Below are 15969 nucleotides of genomic sequence, written 5' to 3' on the forward strand. Positions count from 1 at the left end.
CCGCCATTTTATACCGACAGTGCCCTCGGCAGCCAGGGGCGCTCCTGGGGGTTTAATCCTGCGCGGAGGGCTCAGGGGGCGGCGGCACCGACCGGGGGGAGCCGTGAGGGGGCTGAAAACACCGCCCTCAGAGCGGGACTGGGACGGGGACGGGAACAGGGAGCGGGACCGGGACCGGGACCATTCCGGGGACCGGGACAGACCCAGGACCCGCCCTTGGCCCTCCCTTCCTGCGCCGCCCGCCCAATGAGCGCGCGGCACGCGGTTTAAATGGCGGGGCGGGCGCCGATGGCCGTTGGTGCCGCCATGGGCAGCGCTGAGGGCACAGGTAGGGCCGCGCTCCCTCAGGGCCCCTCGGGGCACTGATCACCGCTCCCGGAGGGCTCATGAGGGCACCGACTGCCGCTCCCCGGGGCTCGCCGTGTTCGCTCCCTCGCTGCGCGGCCTGGCGGTGGGGCGGGTCCCGGTGCCGCAGCTCCGGGGAGCCACCTTCTTTGTGACTCCTCACCCCCGGCTGCTCGCATCACTGGTGCTGTTTTATTCAGCCCCTTAAACCTGTCTTTTCCTTGTGTCGTGGCTTTTTAAGCTCTTTAGTTTAACCTCCCCGGTGGAGCTTTGGAATTAATAAAGCTGGAGATGAGCAATAAGAGGAGTCTACCAAGATATCAGCCTGAAGTGTAGGGAGTGCTACTTTAAGCTTTCATTCACCTGAAATTATTAAAATGTTTAAATAAAGTGATGTCTGGAACTGATGGAAGACTAAAGGGGCGGAAAAGTAACACCCCCTATGTACAGAATAGAAAAACTGTGCAAACTAGTTTCTCTTGTAGTAACTGTATGTTTTTTTCCTTCCAAGGATGACTTACCCCTTCTCCAACAATTTAGGTCTTTAATACTTACTAAAATACCACAACGATTTGCAAAGGCAGCATCGTGGAGGGGGAGGTGGAAATCCAGCCCCAAGAGGTCAGAGGCTAAGGGAGATTTAGACTTTAGTTCTTCCAAGGTGGTGTTTGAAGTGGGTGACAAGGAGGAAAGCAGAGGGTACATGTACCTCAAAACACCTTGGAATCCAGGACTCAGAAGTTTTGGGAAAATCAGGCTGTTAATGCACATCTCACTGTACTCCTCAGAGCATGGAGTTGGTGGGACCAGCGTCATATTCCTGTAATCCCTTAACAACTAATAAAAGTAATCTTAGGATTCAGCTTTCCTGGGGAATATTGACATTAGCAGCGATGTCTTTGCCGAAGGGTATTGGTGAACCTGGGTTTGGAAGAGAAGCTCCTGCTTTTCCAAAGAGTACATATAATTTCTGATTATTGATAAGCAGCATATCAAAGCTTGGTAAACTCGTCAAGGATTGGAATTCCCGGCTACGAGGCCACATCCAAATTTGTTTTCCATTATATGAAAGGAGAAAGGAACCTGCCCAGCCTGCGGTACTTCAGTGCCCTTCAGCTCCCAAGTCTGGTTGTGCTGTGACTGTACTTGTACAATATGTTCAATATTTGGGGTGATTTAACTGACCATGTCCTTATTTCTGTGTCTTTCAGCTCTGACATTAATATGTTTTGCCTCTTAATAGATTGGGTTGACGTTGCCAATGGTCTTTTGAGGAGCTGTCACATAAACCAGCACATAAAGCATCTCTCGGAATGTGGTGCTGACGTGTTTGTTCGTCTTTATGAGTCAATCTTGGGAGAAAAAGTACCAGGTAGGAATGATAATTTTTAAATCTTTTTGGTTTTGTCACCGTGTGTTCTGTAATGAAAAAAAAAATTGAAAAAGTTGGTGCTTACTACTTATGAAAAATTTCATGTGCAAGGTACTGAAATAATACTAATTTATAAGCAGAAGTTAGAGTAGTTTAATAAAGTACCTGCAATAAGCTGGCCATTTGGTTAGCCTAAGATCTATTATTTCTTTTAAATAGATTTCATAGCTACTCCGAGGAGCCAAGAGGATGATGCACACAATGTACAAGCAGTAATAGATTCCCTGGCACTGGACTATTTGCAGGTCAGCTTGTCTCACATCACTGGTAAGTATTTGTTTTCATGAGACAAAGACCAGTTTGTGTGTGGTTTAATTGGAATAATTTATAAGAAGCATGTGTTATACAGAATGCTCTCATACCTGCAGGAAGGTCTTCGTCCCACAGTGAATGTCATCAGAACACTGAACCCTTGCATTGAACATCAGGTTGTAAATTGAAACAGCAAGCAGGGAATAAATAAGAGGAAGAAATGTTAAAGTTAAGCCAGCCATCCTTCAGCTGGCTGCTAAACTGCTACCTGCAATCTGTTACTTGCTCATGCTTGCAGATTGGATTTTCAGGCACGAGCCTTGAATTTCAAACTCGTTAGTGCATTTTTAGGAGTTGGTTTGAGCTGCTGTGCCTGTCCCTTGTACACAGAAAATGGCTCTCACTGAGCACTCACCTACAGCCTCACATAACACAACCTGCCAAGAAGGAAAACTGCTTGTTGTGAAGTGTTTCTGGTGCCTGGATGGTGTGGCTGGTGTTTGCTGCTGGCACCCCAGAGACTGGGGTCATGCTGTAGTTTGGATAAGAAAAGTGTTAAATACTAACTATCCCTGAAAATATCCCTGAATATTTCTCTTAATAAAGTTTCACTTAATAGAAGTGAAAATATGCAACTTTAGGATGCTAAAAGATACCTTAAGCTTACATGTGTAGCCATAAACAAGTGATCAGTTGTCTTCTGAGCTGACACCTTCACCAAGCACTCTCCTCCAGAAAACTTGGAGAACTTTTCCTCTGTGAGGTACTAATCATTAATATGTGCCATTACCTTCTCTTCAGGTGAGAACATTGTGAAAGGAGAGAGGGAATCTATCAAAAACCTCCTGGAAATATTTGATGGTTTGTTAGAGTATCTGACAGAAGCCAGTGAATCTTCTTCTCGCACTGGAGGTGAGCAGATGTAAACCCACAGTGTTTCCAGTGTAGCAAAGATTTATTCAGTATTTTCCCCTCATTTAAGACCTTGAGAAAGACAAACTGACCATGAGGGAGGACATTTCCGTGGCCAAACTGAGTGTTTGTATTCCTTATTTTCATAAGCAATAACAAAATAATATCCCCCAAATCCTGTTAAAAGGCTAGAATTGGAGTACATAACCTTTCTGCTTCTTTCTTGTGGCAGAAACCTCCTCTAGACCATTCATCCTCTGTTAGCTGCTTTTCAGCCTGTCAGTCAAATGATTTAGGATTAGGATTCAGGGAATGTTGGCTTTAATTGGAACAATGAGCAAATGTCCTTTTTACTTACTGGGAGGCAAGTGAGCTGGGTCTTGGGGGGTAAATCCAGAGCAGGAGCTATTTTGAGGAGAAAGGTAAATGAGAGAGGAGCTGTTTCTTGCAAATAATTGCCTCTTGGTTATTAACAGCTGAAGCAAATGTGCTGTCCAGTCATGAAATTCAAACTGCATCTCAAGAGCAGCTGGAAGGCAACACTGATCAACTTACAGAGCATTCAATACCCTCGTCAGCTGAAGGGTAAGAACAGTTCTGAATATTTGCATTGACATAGAGATTGACCATCTTTGTGTATCTGTAGAGAAACTGGTAAGTTTTTAATAGTGTGGAAACCCACTGATTACACCTATCAAATGGCATGTGAGGTAACTCTCCTTTGGTCAGGCAGCACGAGGGCTAAAATTAGATCCAGAACTTTTTGGAAGAGAGTGCTGATGGCATTTTGTTTCCCTTAGGTTTGCTTTACAAACTTTAATCAGTTCTCAACGATTGTGTTTTAGTGACACCGAACTGGATTTGTCTTTGTCGCTCCTGCCTTGGTTTGTCCTGTGGGAGGAAGGCTCGTGTCCCGTGCTGTCCCAGCCACTCTCTGGTGTCACAGCTCCTCTGCAGCTCCATCTCGTGGGCTGAAGGGGCAGAGACCTGCAAAGTTAATATTTCATGGCTTATGTTCCCTTCAGGTCCCACTCAGAGTATTTCCTTCTAACCTGTGATGCAGATGGCTCAGAATCCACCGGTGAATTAATTAGGCTTGGAGACACTGCTCATTCATTTTCCAGGAGAGAGGAAGGTGAGTTTGGATGAAAAAACATTAAAGACCACTCTGTGGTAACACTTCTAGGCTTTTTTTGTTGTCACAGGTGACACCTCAAGTCCTTTGTGTTTGTCTCTGCAGGGTGGATGGAATCTGTTCCTGCTGCTGAGCCCCTCAAAGAGGGGGTGGGTGCCAGTGCCACCAAACTGGGGGAGCCCATCCAGCAAGCCATTCCTCTGCTGCCCCCCTTCCAGCCTTCACACCCTGCCTGGAGAGGTTTCCACAGCTCACACAGACAGGCAGCAGCTTTGGTAAGCAGCCAGAAAATTCCTGCTGTAAGGAAAAACCTAGCCTTTGGTTATTTTTTATTTAATTAATTAATTATTTATTTATTAGTAAGCCATACTGCTTTCATTTTAAAACCCAGTTAGTTCACTTGGCCTCTGAAGAACAATTGTGAACGTGTCAGAGCTTATCTCAGTTCAAAGAATTTTTGGGTTGTGGATTTGTTCTTCACTAACTGTCTAGAAAGGAATTTAATTTGAGGGGTGTGTTTATTTTAGACACATCCCCATAATCAATGTAACTGCACAGTTGGCAATAGAGCAAACAAAATAATTATAGTGATTTTTGTCTATCCAACGTAGCAAACAAAATAATTATGGTGATTTTTATCTTCTATAAAATCAGCATTGGCTTCCATTTGCAGAAAGACCTAATGTATGACCTTCCTGTCAGCACTCTCCTGTGAATTTATAGAACACATGTTGCTTTTTATTTCAGCTTGAAGAGTCACCTACTGAAAAATCTGATGATGATTCTGGTAGTCTCCTTCTATCAAGAAAGATCCCTGGTAAGAGAAATTTTTGCTTCCTATAGGGGAACTCTTTTAAGTATCACACATTGTGTTTATTTTCACTGGCACCAAGAGAAACATGGTTTTGAAACTATTAGTGCATTGCAGCCACAAGTTCATATTTCTATCTCTGTTTTATAGAGAAACAAAAATAGGTTACTTTTAATCTTTTCCCTGTGCTGGAAAAAAGTAATCCATGTCCTCAGTTCAACTCCTTTCTTCGTTAATCCAGTTAAGATGGGCCTGCACTAGAGAAATCTCCAGCAGATAACTGCCATGGCTGAGCTTATGCTGAGCAAACATGGAGCAAACAAGGCACTTTCAACTCTAACAAAAAAAAAAAAAAAGAAAACCATGAACTGCTATCGTGGCAAAGCTTTAGAAGCTGTTTTTTCCAGTACTCATTTTCTCTGTTGCCTGGGAAACACTGCTTACCTTTCCAGTTTCCATAGCACTGCCATGGCACTGAGACTGCCAAAGTGACTGTCACAGCTGTGTCACCAACCTGGCTTTGTGTCTCTCTTCTCCTTGAGTAGCTCTCTCAATCTCTCTTTGGCTGCACAGGCCGTGGCTCACCCCTTGTTTTCCCTTGTTCCTCCCCTCAGAGGGCCCAGTGCAGGCTGAAGCATCAGCTCACACTTCCCTGTCATCTGCTGCTGCAGTGGGAGCCCAGGTGGGTGATGCTGAGGACAATGGGAGAAAGGTACTTGTTGCACCTTCAGTTGTGGGAGCTCTTTCAGTATTTTTGGATTTCTGCTTAATTCTCCTGATACCTCCTGGCACTTCTTGTTTCAAAGCTGCTTTAGTCTCACTTTCCTCAGAATACAATCAGTGTTGATGGACTAGGACTGTGTACAGTTTGTAAGTCACATCAGTTCATAGCTCCTTCTGGAGCTGTTTGCTCCAAAAAGTGCATGAGCCAGCACCCAGAGAGTTCTAATTTATCACAACCAGCCAGTCACTAATTATCTTGCTTTTTTATCAAAAATACACAAAACACAAGAGTGTGGTCACGTCCTTTCTCTGCAGTGTACCAGCATTCTAAATCAGTAAGAATTTTGGGGTTTTAGGGTTGTTCAACCTCCCATAAAACTTAGATTTTACTCCCTTCTAAAGATCACTGTACAGCCTGATTATATTGGTTCATTTTATTTTATTGCTTTGTCCTTTGCTTTTCAAAAACTGAATAATGCAAAGCCCACGAATCGATCCATGCTGTGCCTGTAGAAATGTGTCTGTATAGGAAATTTCTCGCTCTGGAAACACCATTTTGCCTTCTGCAACCACCAGAGGTACTCACAGACTCCACTTGTTCCTCCGCTTTGAGCAGCTTCTCCTTCTGCACTGCCTGTTTCAAACATTGTGTGTGTTTGAGGCTCGTTCTGTTGGTGCCTGTGCAAGTCCATGCATGGCACCCCCAAATGACTCCTGTCTGGCAGCACCAGAGCAGTGGAACTGATGGCACAAGGACACTTTTGGCTCTCTGGGAGCTGCAGCTCAGTCTGCACTCAGTGAAATTCAGTTTATTTCCACTGCCTGGCATCAGGCCCAGGCTCAGGAGGGGCACTCACCACTTAACCTAGACCTTGTTCTGGTTCACTGGCTGAGCTGTAGATGATTCTTGAGCTGATAGTCTACATTTTTGCTGCTCTATTGCTTTAAGCATTATTTCTCTACAGCGCACTATCTTCAACCAGGGACCTGGAAATACAGCTATTTTTATGTGTCTGTATCCACAGGGTTTGAGATGGTTCTATAAAAGCTGTTGTAGCCTCTCTCTACTCCTGTGATCTATAAGATCTTAATAAAATCTAATTTACTAATCAATTTACTAATTTTCCCTAGGTTCCTCTGGAACATGAGCCTTCTGTATCTGCTTCCTCTTCAGATGAAAAATTCTCCCTGCAATTTGAACAATTAACACAAACTCCAAGACCAGAATCCAGGTACCTGCCTGGAACACCAAGGCAAGTTCAGTGTTTTGGTCCTGAACCACATTAACACTTTAATTTCCATGGCCATCCAGCCCCACTCTCCTTTTTCAATAAGACCTCTTCTTCCTTGGCTGTGTGACAGTGAAAGATTATTGTTAATAGAAGGGTTTCCTGTTTCCCTTGCCATATATTCATGTTCTTAAATATAGTTATAGGTACTTTCACATTCAGCTTCTACTTAATCCTATAAAAATGTGCTTATGCAGAAAGCGAAGGGGAATTGTGCGAGATAATTATTACCTTCAAGTTTTCAGCAGAGAAACGAAATCTGTCTTCTGCTTTAGCAGATACGAAACTTCTACCACAGATTCATTTGAAGATTCCCTTTCCCAGGGAGCAACCAAGAAGAAGCTGCCTGAGCAGGAGCTCCACGAGGCATCAGAAAAACTGTCTCGCAGGCTCAACGAGCTGGATTTGGTAAGTGAAATCTCCCTCTTGGGCTGAACAACCTGGCTTTAGTCATGGCAGTGGAGACAACAGGAGTATGAATTTAACACCCATGAAAATCCACACCTAACACTGCCTTTAGTTTATTCTAAATTTACAAACTGTCTGTTCAACCTGACCCCTCCTCAAAAAAATCTGTCCCGTAGATGTTAAAGAGAGCTTTGGGGGAGTGCAGCAGAGAAGAGCTGCCAGATGAAGACAACCTGTCCCAGCACAGTGACAGTGTCATGGACTATGGGCACAGGACAGCTGGGAGAGGTAACCATTGATGCCAATGAAGAATTGGGATGTAAAGCTGACACAATGAATTACTCAGAGTTAATTACTAAGTTTTGTGTTGTCAGTTCACTTATGTTTGGTCTCTGATCCAAACCTGAGCAACAATAACAGAATTACAACTAAATTCTTATTTAACACTTAAATAGCTGTGGCAAAACAGCACCAAAAATCCGAGGCAGGCAGAGTTAAAAAGTGTACACAAAGCGGGGCAGGGCAGGAACAGAAGCTCCCAGGGCTGGGGTTCTGAAATGAGGGCCTGGGCACAGTGCACCTCACTGCTTTTTTTGTCTCAAATTAGCTCCAAGGTTCCCAAGCAGACCACGATCCCTTTCTCCACCCTCCCACTTTTATCAGCATCAGGAAGATAAACTGTGTGGTAATGAACACATAAAGACAATCCGCTGCCAGCTGCAAAAAGAGAGGGACGAAAGAACAAGAAAAGCAAAGGTAATTTCTGGGTGAGACTTTGTGGGAATTCTTACCAACAGTTATGGTAAACTCATGAAAAATGATCTTACTTAATGGAGGATCTGGCCTCCTTTAGTCATCATGTGCTGTTGTGTCTGTGCCTGCTGAGGAAGAGACTTTAAACCCCAAATTTTGCAAAAAAAAAAAGAGTTTAAAGTGGAAGAAGCTCCTTTGACCCACACAGCAAACAAGTTAATGAGGTGGTTGTATGGACTGATTATTTCCTCTGGCAGGTCCTTCTGTTTTTATTTTCTAGATTGTCAATAAAGCTTATGAAGATGAACTAAGGATTTATGAAGCCAGGGAGAGGCTTAGACTTTGCAAGCTCAGAGAAGTCCTCAAGGAAATTGTAGGTGATGCACTGTGGGGATTTTTGGTTGTGTTTTGTTTGGTTGTGGTTTTTTTTCCTTTTCAAATTTGTCTGGATGATCTGTGCAGGCACTTTTGGGTACAGAAACTCCTTGTAAGTTGTCACAGTTACAGCCCTGTGTGCTAATAAAGTAGTGACTTAGTTCAGTGCTGCAGAAGAGCTGAGGTTATGCAGTAATGAGATTTAACCTTTATTTGAACCCTGACCTGCATTTTGGTGAATTCTGGCCTTCTGGAGAATCCAGTGCAATATGTCCAAGTTCTCATTCTAAAGTTTCAAAGACATTTAAGCTCTGATGGCCAAACTCTGTTCTATCAGTCTTTCCCTTCTCATACCTGTTCTCCATCTGTTTTACATCTGCTCCTAAGGAACGAGAATACAAAGAAAACATCTTTAAAGAACCTCCAAAAGTGTCTCAGCCAGTGAAAGTTTATTCTAGAAAAACCACACCTTGGAATCCCAGATCCAGCCAGTGGATTCCAAAACGAGGGACCATGAAGCCAAAGCAAGCAGATCCAAGTAAGAACTGCAAAACTATCCTTGGTGGAAAACTGGCATCTTTTGAAAGCATGTGTTGAACTCCAAGAATAAAGGCACCAGGCCAACATATACCAGGCAGCTGCAGCATTTTCCCCTTCTCCTGACCTCTATATGTCTGGATTTTTGTTAGGGAAGATAATGCTCTAAGTAAATGTAAGCCATCACTGCACAATCAAACTGTGACCCATTTGCTACTTCCTTAAAATCCCTGGGATTATTTTCAGGGCTTGTTTCCATTACTGCTGCTCCTGTGCTTGTTCGACTCCAGTCTGAGCTCTCCTTCTGTTATTTTTCTGAGCTTGTATCAGGTTTAAAATTGGGCCTTTGGCTTGAGCTGAGCCACGTGCAGGTAATGGAGGAGGATCTGTCAGGGCCCTGCCATTGTGCTGGTAATGCTGCCACTGCTTTAGCTGGGCAAGTGATGCTCCAGGAGCAGCCAGGATGCAAATCCCAGGCTCACTTTTGGTAACCAGCACTGTGTGTGCTCATGGATCCCCTACACACCTGCATGTTCTCAGCTACATTGCCTGATATTTTCTTTTTCCAGTTTTTAAAGGGCATGTACTTGGTAAATACCCTTTTGTTTCATCTCCCCATCATCTTTTCCTGCCAGAAAGATCAAAGGTGTACTGGGAACGAGCTGGTTGCAAACCAGTTTATTTTGCACTTGTTTACTTGACCTGGATCTGTCATTGCTCCTGTGGTGTTGGCATTATTTGAAGTTGCTGCAACCAGAGAGAGAGGGACAGCTAAAAAAATCACTGATTAGTGATGGTCAGAACCAGATGAAGAAAAGAAGGGGATACCTGTCTCAACTGGATGTGGTGGTGGTGGTGGGAGGGAAATAAGACCTGAGCTCTAAAAGCAGTTCTTCAGAAAAAACAACAACAAAAGACTGGGATCAGTGTCTGCTGCTGGACTGGCAGGGTGATGTCATGTCCTGCTGGGCTCAGCCTGACACTGGAACAGCAGGGTGGGATTTTATATAGAACTCAACAGAAAACATTTCATAACTTAGCCTGGGCAAACTCACCACTAAATGCATTCTGCAGGAATTTATTGCTCACATCTGCCTTTACCTCACAGTGACAATAAGGGACAACGAGCTCCTGGTGAAGCTGCTGCAGGAGTTTCCCTCCCTGCACATCTCCCACCGCACCCTGAACAAAATGTGGGAGCGGCAGCTGGCACAAACAGAGCACCTGCAGGCAGCCCCTGCCAGAGCCAGACCAAAGCTCCTGAATGAGGTGAGCGTGCCCATCTCACCTGCTGGGTGCCAGCAGAACTCCTGGCACAGGGGCAGCAGCACGTGGGAAAGGCTGAGCTTGGGTAAACAGGGATGTGCAGATTGAGACATGTGGATTCAACTCATCAGCCACCGGAATGGAATGGTCCTGTTTTTGTACTGGTTTCTCTGGTACTGCTTGGGGTTGCCACTGCCTTTTTAAAAGCCCTTTATGGTTTCAAGTGCTACTTCTGAACAGTCTTTATTAGTTTAAAGGTTAGTTGTGAGATACAAAAGCAGATTAACTTCTGGTAACTCTCAACATAACCAAAACACAGCAGAGGGGCAATGTTTAAACCTCCAGTATACAACAGCTTGTCCTGCAGAATGATGGAAGTAATCAGCTTTCTTTTTTTTTTTTTTTTTTAAACCTCCAGGTTCAACAAGCCCTGAGGAAGCATGAGCTTCTTGCTGCAATTATTAAAAAGGACCAAGAGCACAGCAAGAGACTGGTACGTTCTTTGGAGGGTATTTGTCATATTGTACGTTCACACTGAGCTACCTGGAATGCACATTCCTCGGTCAGAAAAGTGGCTTTTTTTCTTAGGACAGTTTTAAGACTTTTGAGCAGCTGGGGTCTCAAATGCCCTATGATGTTTGTTGTGTGCCTGCTGGGGTCATGGGAGTGGAGTAGTATTTTTATGACACTGCAGTGCTGCTTTAAAAGGTCCAACTCTAGAACTGTGCAAGGAGAGCCTTCAGGCTCTGGGTGCTGCAGCTCCCACTGCACCGCTGACTCCAAAATTCTCAACCATGCCCCATCAGCAGTGACTAAAGCTTTAAACCCCAACTGCAGGGTACAACTGGGCTGTTGGGCAAGAACCTTAATCAATCAGCAAGGATTGACAAAGCAATACCTGTCGGCAGTTTGGTCTTAACAGCTGCTCGTTCTCCTTTCAGCAAGAATTCAAGACCCGCATCTCCCGGCAGAAATGGGCTCAGAACAAAGTGACCGAGAAGCGGCAGCAGGTGGCTCGAGCCAGGAGGTACTATGAGGATTACAGGGTGCAGCTGAGGGCCAAGCTGATGAGAGCCAGGACACGGGAGGAGAAGGTAAGGACAAGATTCCTGCTCTGCAAGGCTGCAGTTCTCGGTGTTTGCACCCCAGTGCTGGGCACCCCTCGTCCGGCAGCTCAGCTGATCCCACAAGTAGAGAGAGCAAGGGCAGTGACAGGAGCAGGGCCAGGATGAAGTGGTTGGTCAGTCAGTGATGAGACAGTTCCTTCTCTGGAAACATGGATACAGTGTAGGGCAAATCCTTGTGGAACAAGAAAAGCTGCTTGGGGTTAAAAGGAGAGGGAAGGTGAAGTATTAGTATGGAAAAACGGGGCTGGTAACGTGAGAAATTGGGGAAATGAGTTTTCAGAAACAGTAGGATTAAGAAGTTGTTCCTGTAGTTAATATCCAAAGAAAATAATCTAAATCTTCAGTTAAGATGATGATCAAACCTCAACTTTGTTATTCAGTTGTGTTTGTTAAACAAAGTGGACTTTGTGCCAGATATGATCTCTAATTAGGGCTGGACATCAGAGAGAAGGAAAGCAAGGAGAGCTGTTAGACTTTGCAAGAGCAGATACACAAATGTCACCTTCGAAAAGAAAAGATGAGAAGTTTAGTGCCTAATCCACTGTTAGTGATTTGGGAACTGTTTGCCTCAAGCTGTGAGCTACAGCTGGTAAATGTTCTTGTGTAGAAATGGAAAGCCTGAGTCCAGGCTGGATTTCCTGCTGCTGGAAATCTGGATGAAGGTCCTGAAATCAGACTCAGAGTGCAGGGTGGGCTGTAAATCACAGTGCATGTTCAAAGGCCCTGGCTTGTGCTGTCGGGTCATATGACATGAATAAATGATTTTATCTCCCAGAATTTCAGCTAAATGAGTAATACAAACCCAGCTCAGCTGCATCTGCACCACCATCCCCAGCTGCACAACCTGGGCAGTGGCCTCTCCTCATGCCCTTGCAGCAGGAGATGCAGCAGCTGAAACGTGTAAACACAGACTTACAAGTTTCTGGGAGAGTTTCAGGTTTGCTTTTCTTCACTGCTGGCAGATCTTTAAAAGTTTATTTGAAGAAGGTTTAGAAATTCAGAAGCAAAGACTGAGGGACCTGAGGGCGTACGCTCAGGAGAAGCGCGATGAGCAACGGCGAGAGCACCAGAACGAGCTGGAGTCCATGGAGAACTACTACAAGGGTCAGGTAAAGCTTCATCTGCCTCACACAGCTCCTGTTTTTACCCTAGAAGTCTTTTCTTTAATTGCTTCAGCTGACACATGTGTTCTCTCAGTTTGCCATGCTGGCAGAAGCACTGTCTCAAGAATTCCAGCAAATCCAAACCAGAGAGAAAGCACAAGCACAGGTAAGTCCTCTTCATTCTGCCTCCTTGTGTTTTCTTTTCACCTGCTGGGGCTGATGGCAGGGCTTTTTTTTAGATGCTACAGAAATCCAAAAGGGAACTGAGATCAAAGATGGAGAAGGAAATCCAGCAGCTGCAAGCAGCAATCATGCACAACGACGACGACACCTTTTTCCAAGAACTCGAAGCAGACAGACTGAGATCCAGACTGCAGATGGCTTCCTTCCAGTACAGCCAAGGCCACTTCTTGTAAGACTTAGGTAAATGTCACTGGCTGAGAGGATGAGATCTCTGATGGCTGCTGTAATGGGAAGATGGTGTGTGGCTGGTTTTTTTTTTACTCCAGAACATTTGCTCTGTCATTTTGACCTGTCAGGGGTGTAGCTGCTGGGAACTGGGATCCCCACAGCACTTTTATGATCACCAATAAAGTTTTTGAAGTACTTTCTACCTTCTTAGCAAGGCTGGGATAAATGTTGAGCTCTACACCCACAGGAAGTGGGATGAAGTCAGAGAGCTTTATCCTGGTGGAACAGTTGGATGCTGGGGCTGTTGTTGCTCAGCCACACTAACACCATTAGCCAGAAATTACTGGATTGGAAAGCTCACAAAGAACAAGAAGATCTTAAAAAGAACATCAGAAGTTCAAGTTTCCTGTGAAAGGCCAAGTCAGAGAATGGCTGCAATAAACCTGACATCAAAAATCAGGAATTCAGATACACCAAGCAAGGCAGGACTGACAACTTATTCCATGAGCTCTTCCCTTCATTCTGTGTTTGCAGGGTTGGGCTTCCTGGCCTGTACAACATAAAGGCACATAAAATACTCCCCCAATGCTACAAATGCATTGGGAAAAGTGGTTTGAAATGGAAAACAGTGAAGGTTCCTCTAAAGCAGTAAAAGATGAGGTTCTGCAAGAGCTGGACCCTGGGAAGGAGCTGTGGCTGTTACTGATACAGTCTCTTCTGCCTGACAGAATTTAAACTGTTAATTAGTTCATCTTGGTAATGAGGATGAACTAAAGTTTAATTTTAACAGGCTCTAGTAGAAGAGTTCTTGCTCAGCCCTAGTGTGTGAGAAGTGATAGAATTATTAATTGCATTATACTTGATATTTGATGTCTCACAGAACTGACAACACACTCAGGGGATTCAGACTCATGCACTGAAAGGAAAAAGAACTAAACATGAAAAAAAAAGAAGCTTCTTTTACAGATTAAAGACACCAGCCAGCATGAGATACTTCAAAAATACAGACCCAAAAACCACACAGCAAAACCCAGAAACACAAACCCTTGACTTTTACAACCCTTTCCAGGGAGCTGCTTTAACCTGGCTGACTTGAAGCCTTTAAGTTGATGAAATTTAGCAAGTGTTTACCAAATTTACCTTTCTTTTTCCCCCTTAAGGAAGATGGTTTGCTGAGTTTTGAGAGGAGGCATCAAGATAAGGCCAGGACATGAGAGACAGGCAGAAGTAAAAGCTGCTGTGCTGGAGTAGAACATTCAGCAGAGCCCTTTCTGTAGGTACCAAACTGGTAAAACCCCCTCACAGCACATGGACAGACACCAAGTTTGAAGTGTTTTCTCCCGAAACAAAGTCAAGTTACTTAAAAAAAAGAACATTTTCCATTTTAAAGATTTAATGAATAAAAAACTTGAGAACCTTTTAAAACCATTGATGCTGTGACAGTGCAAACAGCATACAATTTATTGCTCAACTTCTGCATGGGTACATACATTAAGTACTTAAAAACCATTTTATACAGATTGTTGTTGTCGTCGTTGTTGTTAAAGCTCATGTAACAGCTGGGTGAAAATACAATGATACCAACGCTAAAACACTCGGTAATAAATACAATGGCAATGAGAAACTAAGAACTGTCAGTCTGTGGAGGAGTAATTACACTTGGATAAACTAATTACAGCTACAGACAAAGCTCTGAGGGTGTGGCAGAGCCAGGACTTAACTACTTAGTGTGAAGTACAACCTGGGAAGTGTGCTGTTTCAGACCCAAAGCCATCAGAACCTGCTACATCCAGCTGGAGGGTGACAGAGAAGCAAAGCTTTGACTTCCATCACTGCAGCCAGTTCTCAAATGCACCAGGAGTTCAATCCAGATGTAGTGTTTGTTGGAGAACAGCAATTTAAAAAAAAAAAAAAAAAAAAAAGTGTGCTCTGGACTTTAGTACAACACAAAAAAAAAATTTTGGTACAAATAAATCAGTTTAGGGAAACTGAAACTATGTGCAAAAAAAAAAAATTAGAATACATACTGTACAAAGCACCATTACAAAACTCTTTACACCGAGAAATTAAATCCTCTGAAACTCAACTGTGTAATATTTGAAATCTACAAAAAGTCACTGTTCATAATTAAACATTCATCATGAAAAGCAACAGCATAAAACCATGATGTGACATCTCTCTAAAACAACTAAAGACTGGATAAAGTAAAAACCCAGTAAGAGGGACACATTGAAATAAATATTCACATTAATCATGGGGTGAAAGTCCAAGGTTAAAATGCAATATTAGGCTTAGCACCTTTTTTTGAGGGGAAAGGAGCTGACATGATCTCGAAACAAAATTTTGCAAAGGAATCAACCCTTTAGCACTTTCAGCTAAACATCTGGCTGGGTGATGAGGTGCTTCAGTTAAAGCTCTCAGACTTTATGAAGGTAGAAAGGCACTCAAAAGAATGTGGTATATTCATCCTCATCTGTCAGCTGTGGAAAGTCCAATGGAGATTTGTCTAGCTTTGCCTAAAATATATTAAATTTAAAATATTTATATCTGTGGCAGTTCAAAAAAAAAAAACACAAAAAAATTCTCTGTGCCGTAAGAAAACGTTTGGTAGAAAAAAACCAGACGTTGCTGCTAAGGCTGCTGTGAAAATGGGCTGGGGGGGTTGGTTTGCAGAGCTCATCTCCTGCCTCCTCACAAAGGCATCAGTAAACCCACCAGGCTGGGCGGGCTCAGGGGACACTGCAGGGCCAGGGCTGGGCTGAGTTATCCCCACAAATCCCCTGAGTGGCCCCACAGGGCCCTGAGCCCTCCCAGGAGCTGCAGCAGAGCAGATTTGACACCTGCCATGACGTCCCTCTCGTGGCCAGGGAGCAGCAAGAGCAGGGGAAAGAAAACCAAAGCTCACTCCTGCAGCGCTGGAGGGTCCTGGGAAGAGGGGGCACAGGGACATGGCCCTGGAAAATCCCTGTCAGCAGCGACCCCATCACACCCAGGCACGTGCAGGGGGTGTGGAGGCTCTGGGAGGGTCTGTCTGGAGCTTGTTCCCAACCAGGGGCAGAGTTCTGAGTGAGGAACTGAGCAACCACCACC

General features: G+C 44.2%; 1 protein-coding gene across 1 annotated transcript; it reads left to right on the forward strand.

Annotated features, from left to right (window-relative positions):
* Positions 1-238: 238 nt before the first annotated feature.
* Positions 239-13082, forward strand: CEP95 (centrosomal protein 95). The gene is given in 20 exon segments (XM_027900339.1): positions 239-328; positions 1589-1717; positions 1937-2044; positions 2831-2941; positions 3418-3526; positions 3967-4375; positions 4824-4893; positions 5502-5599; positions 6742-6863; positions 7178-7307; positions 7484-7595; positions 7915-8063; positions 8341-8433; positions 8823-8973; positions 10081-10241; positions 10657-10731; positions 11180-11332; positions 12328-12474; positions 12563-12634; positions 12708-13082. Coding segments are annotated over 20 exon segments (2634 nt in total). The 5' UTR covers positions 239-270; the 3' UTR covers positions 12885-13082.
* The last annotated feature ends 2887 nt before the right edge of the window (positions 13083-15969 follow it).

This window comes from Empidonax traillii, unplaced genomic scaffold (assembly GCF_003031625.1).
Source record: "Empidonax traillii isolate 1590-97213 ecotype Southwest subspecies unplaced genomic scaffold, ASM303162v1 scaffold718:size422569, whole genome shotgun sequence".
NCBI lineage: Eukaryota > Metazoa > Chordata > Aves > Passeriformes > Tyrannidae > Empidonax > Empidonax traillii.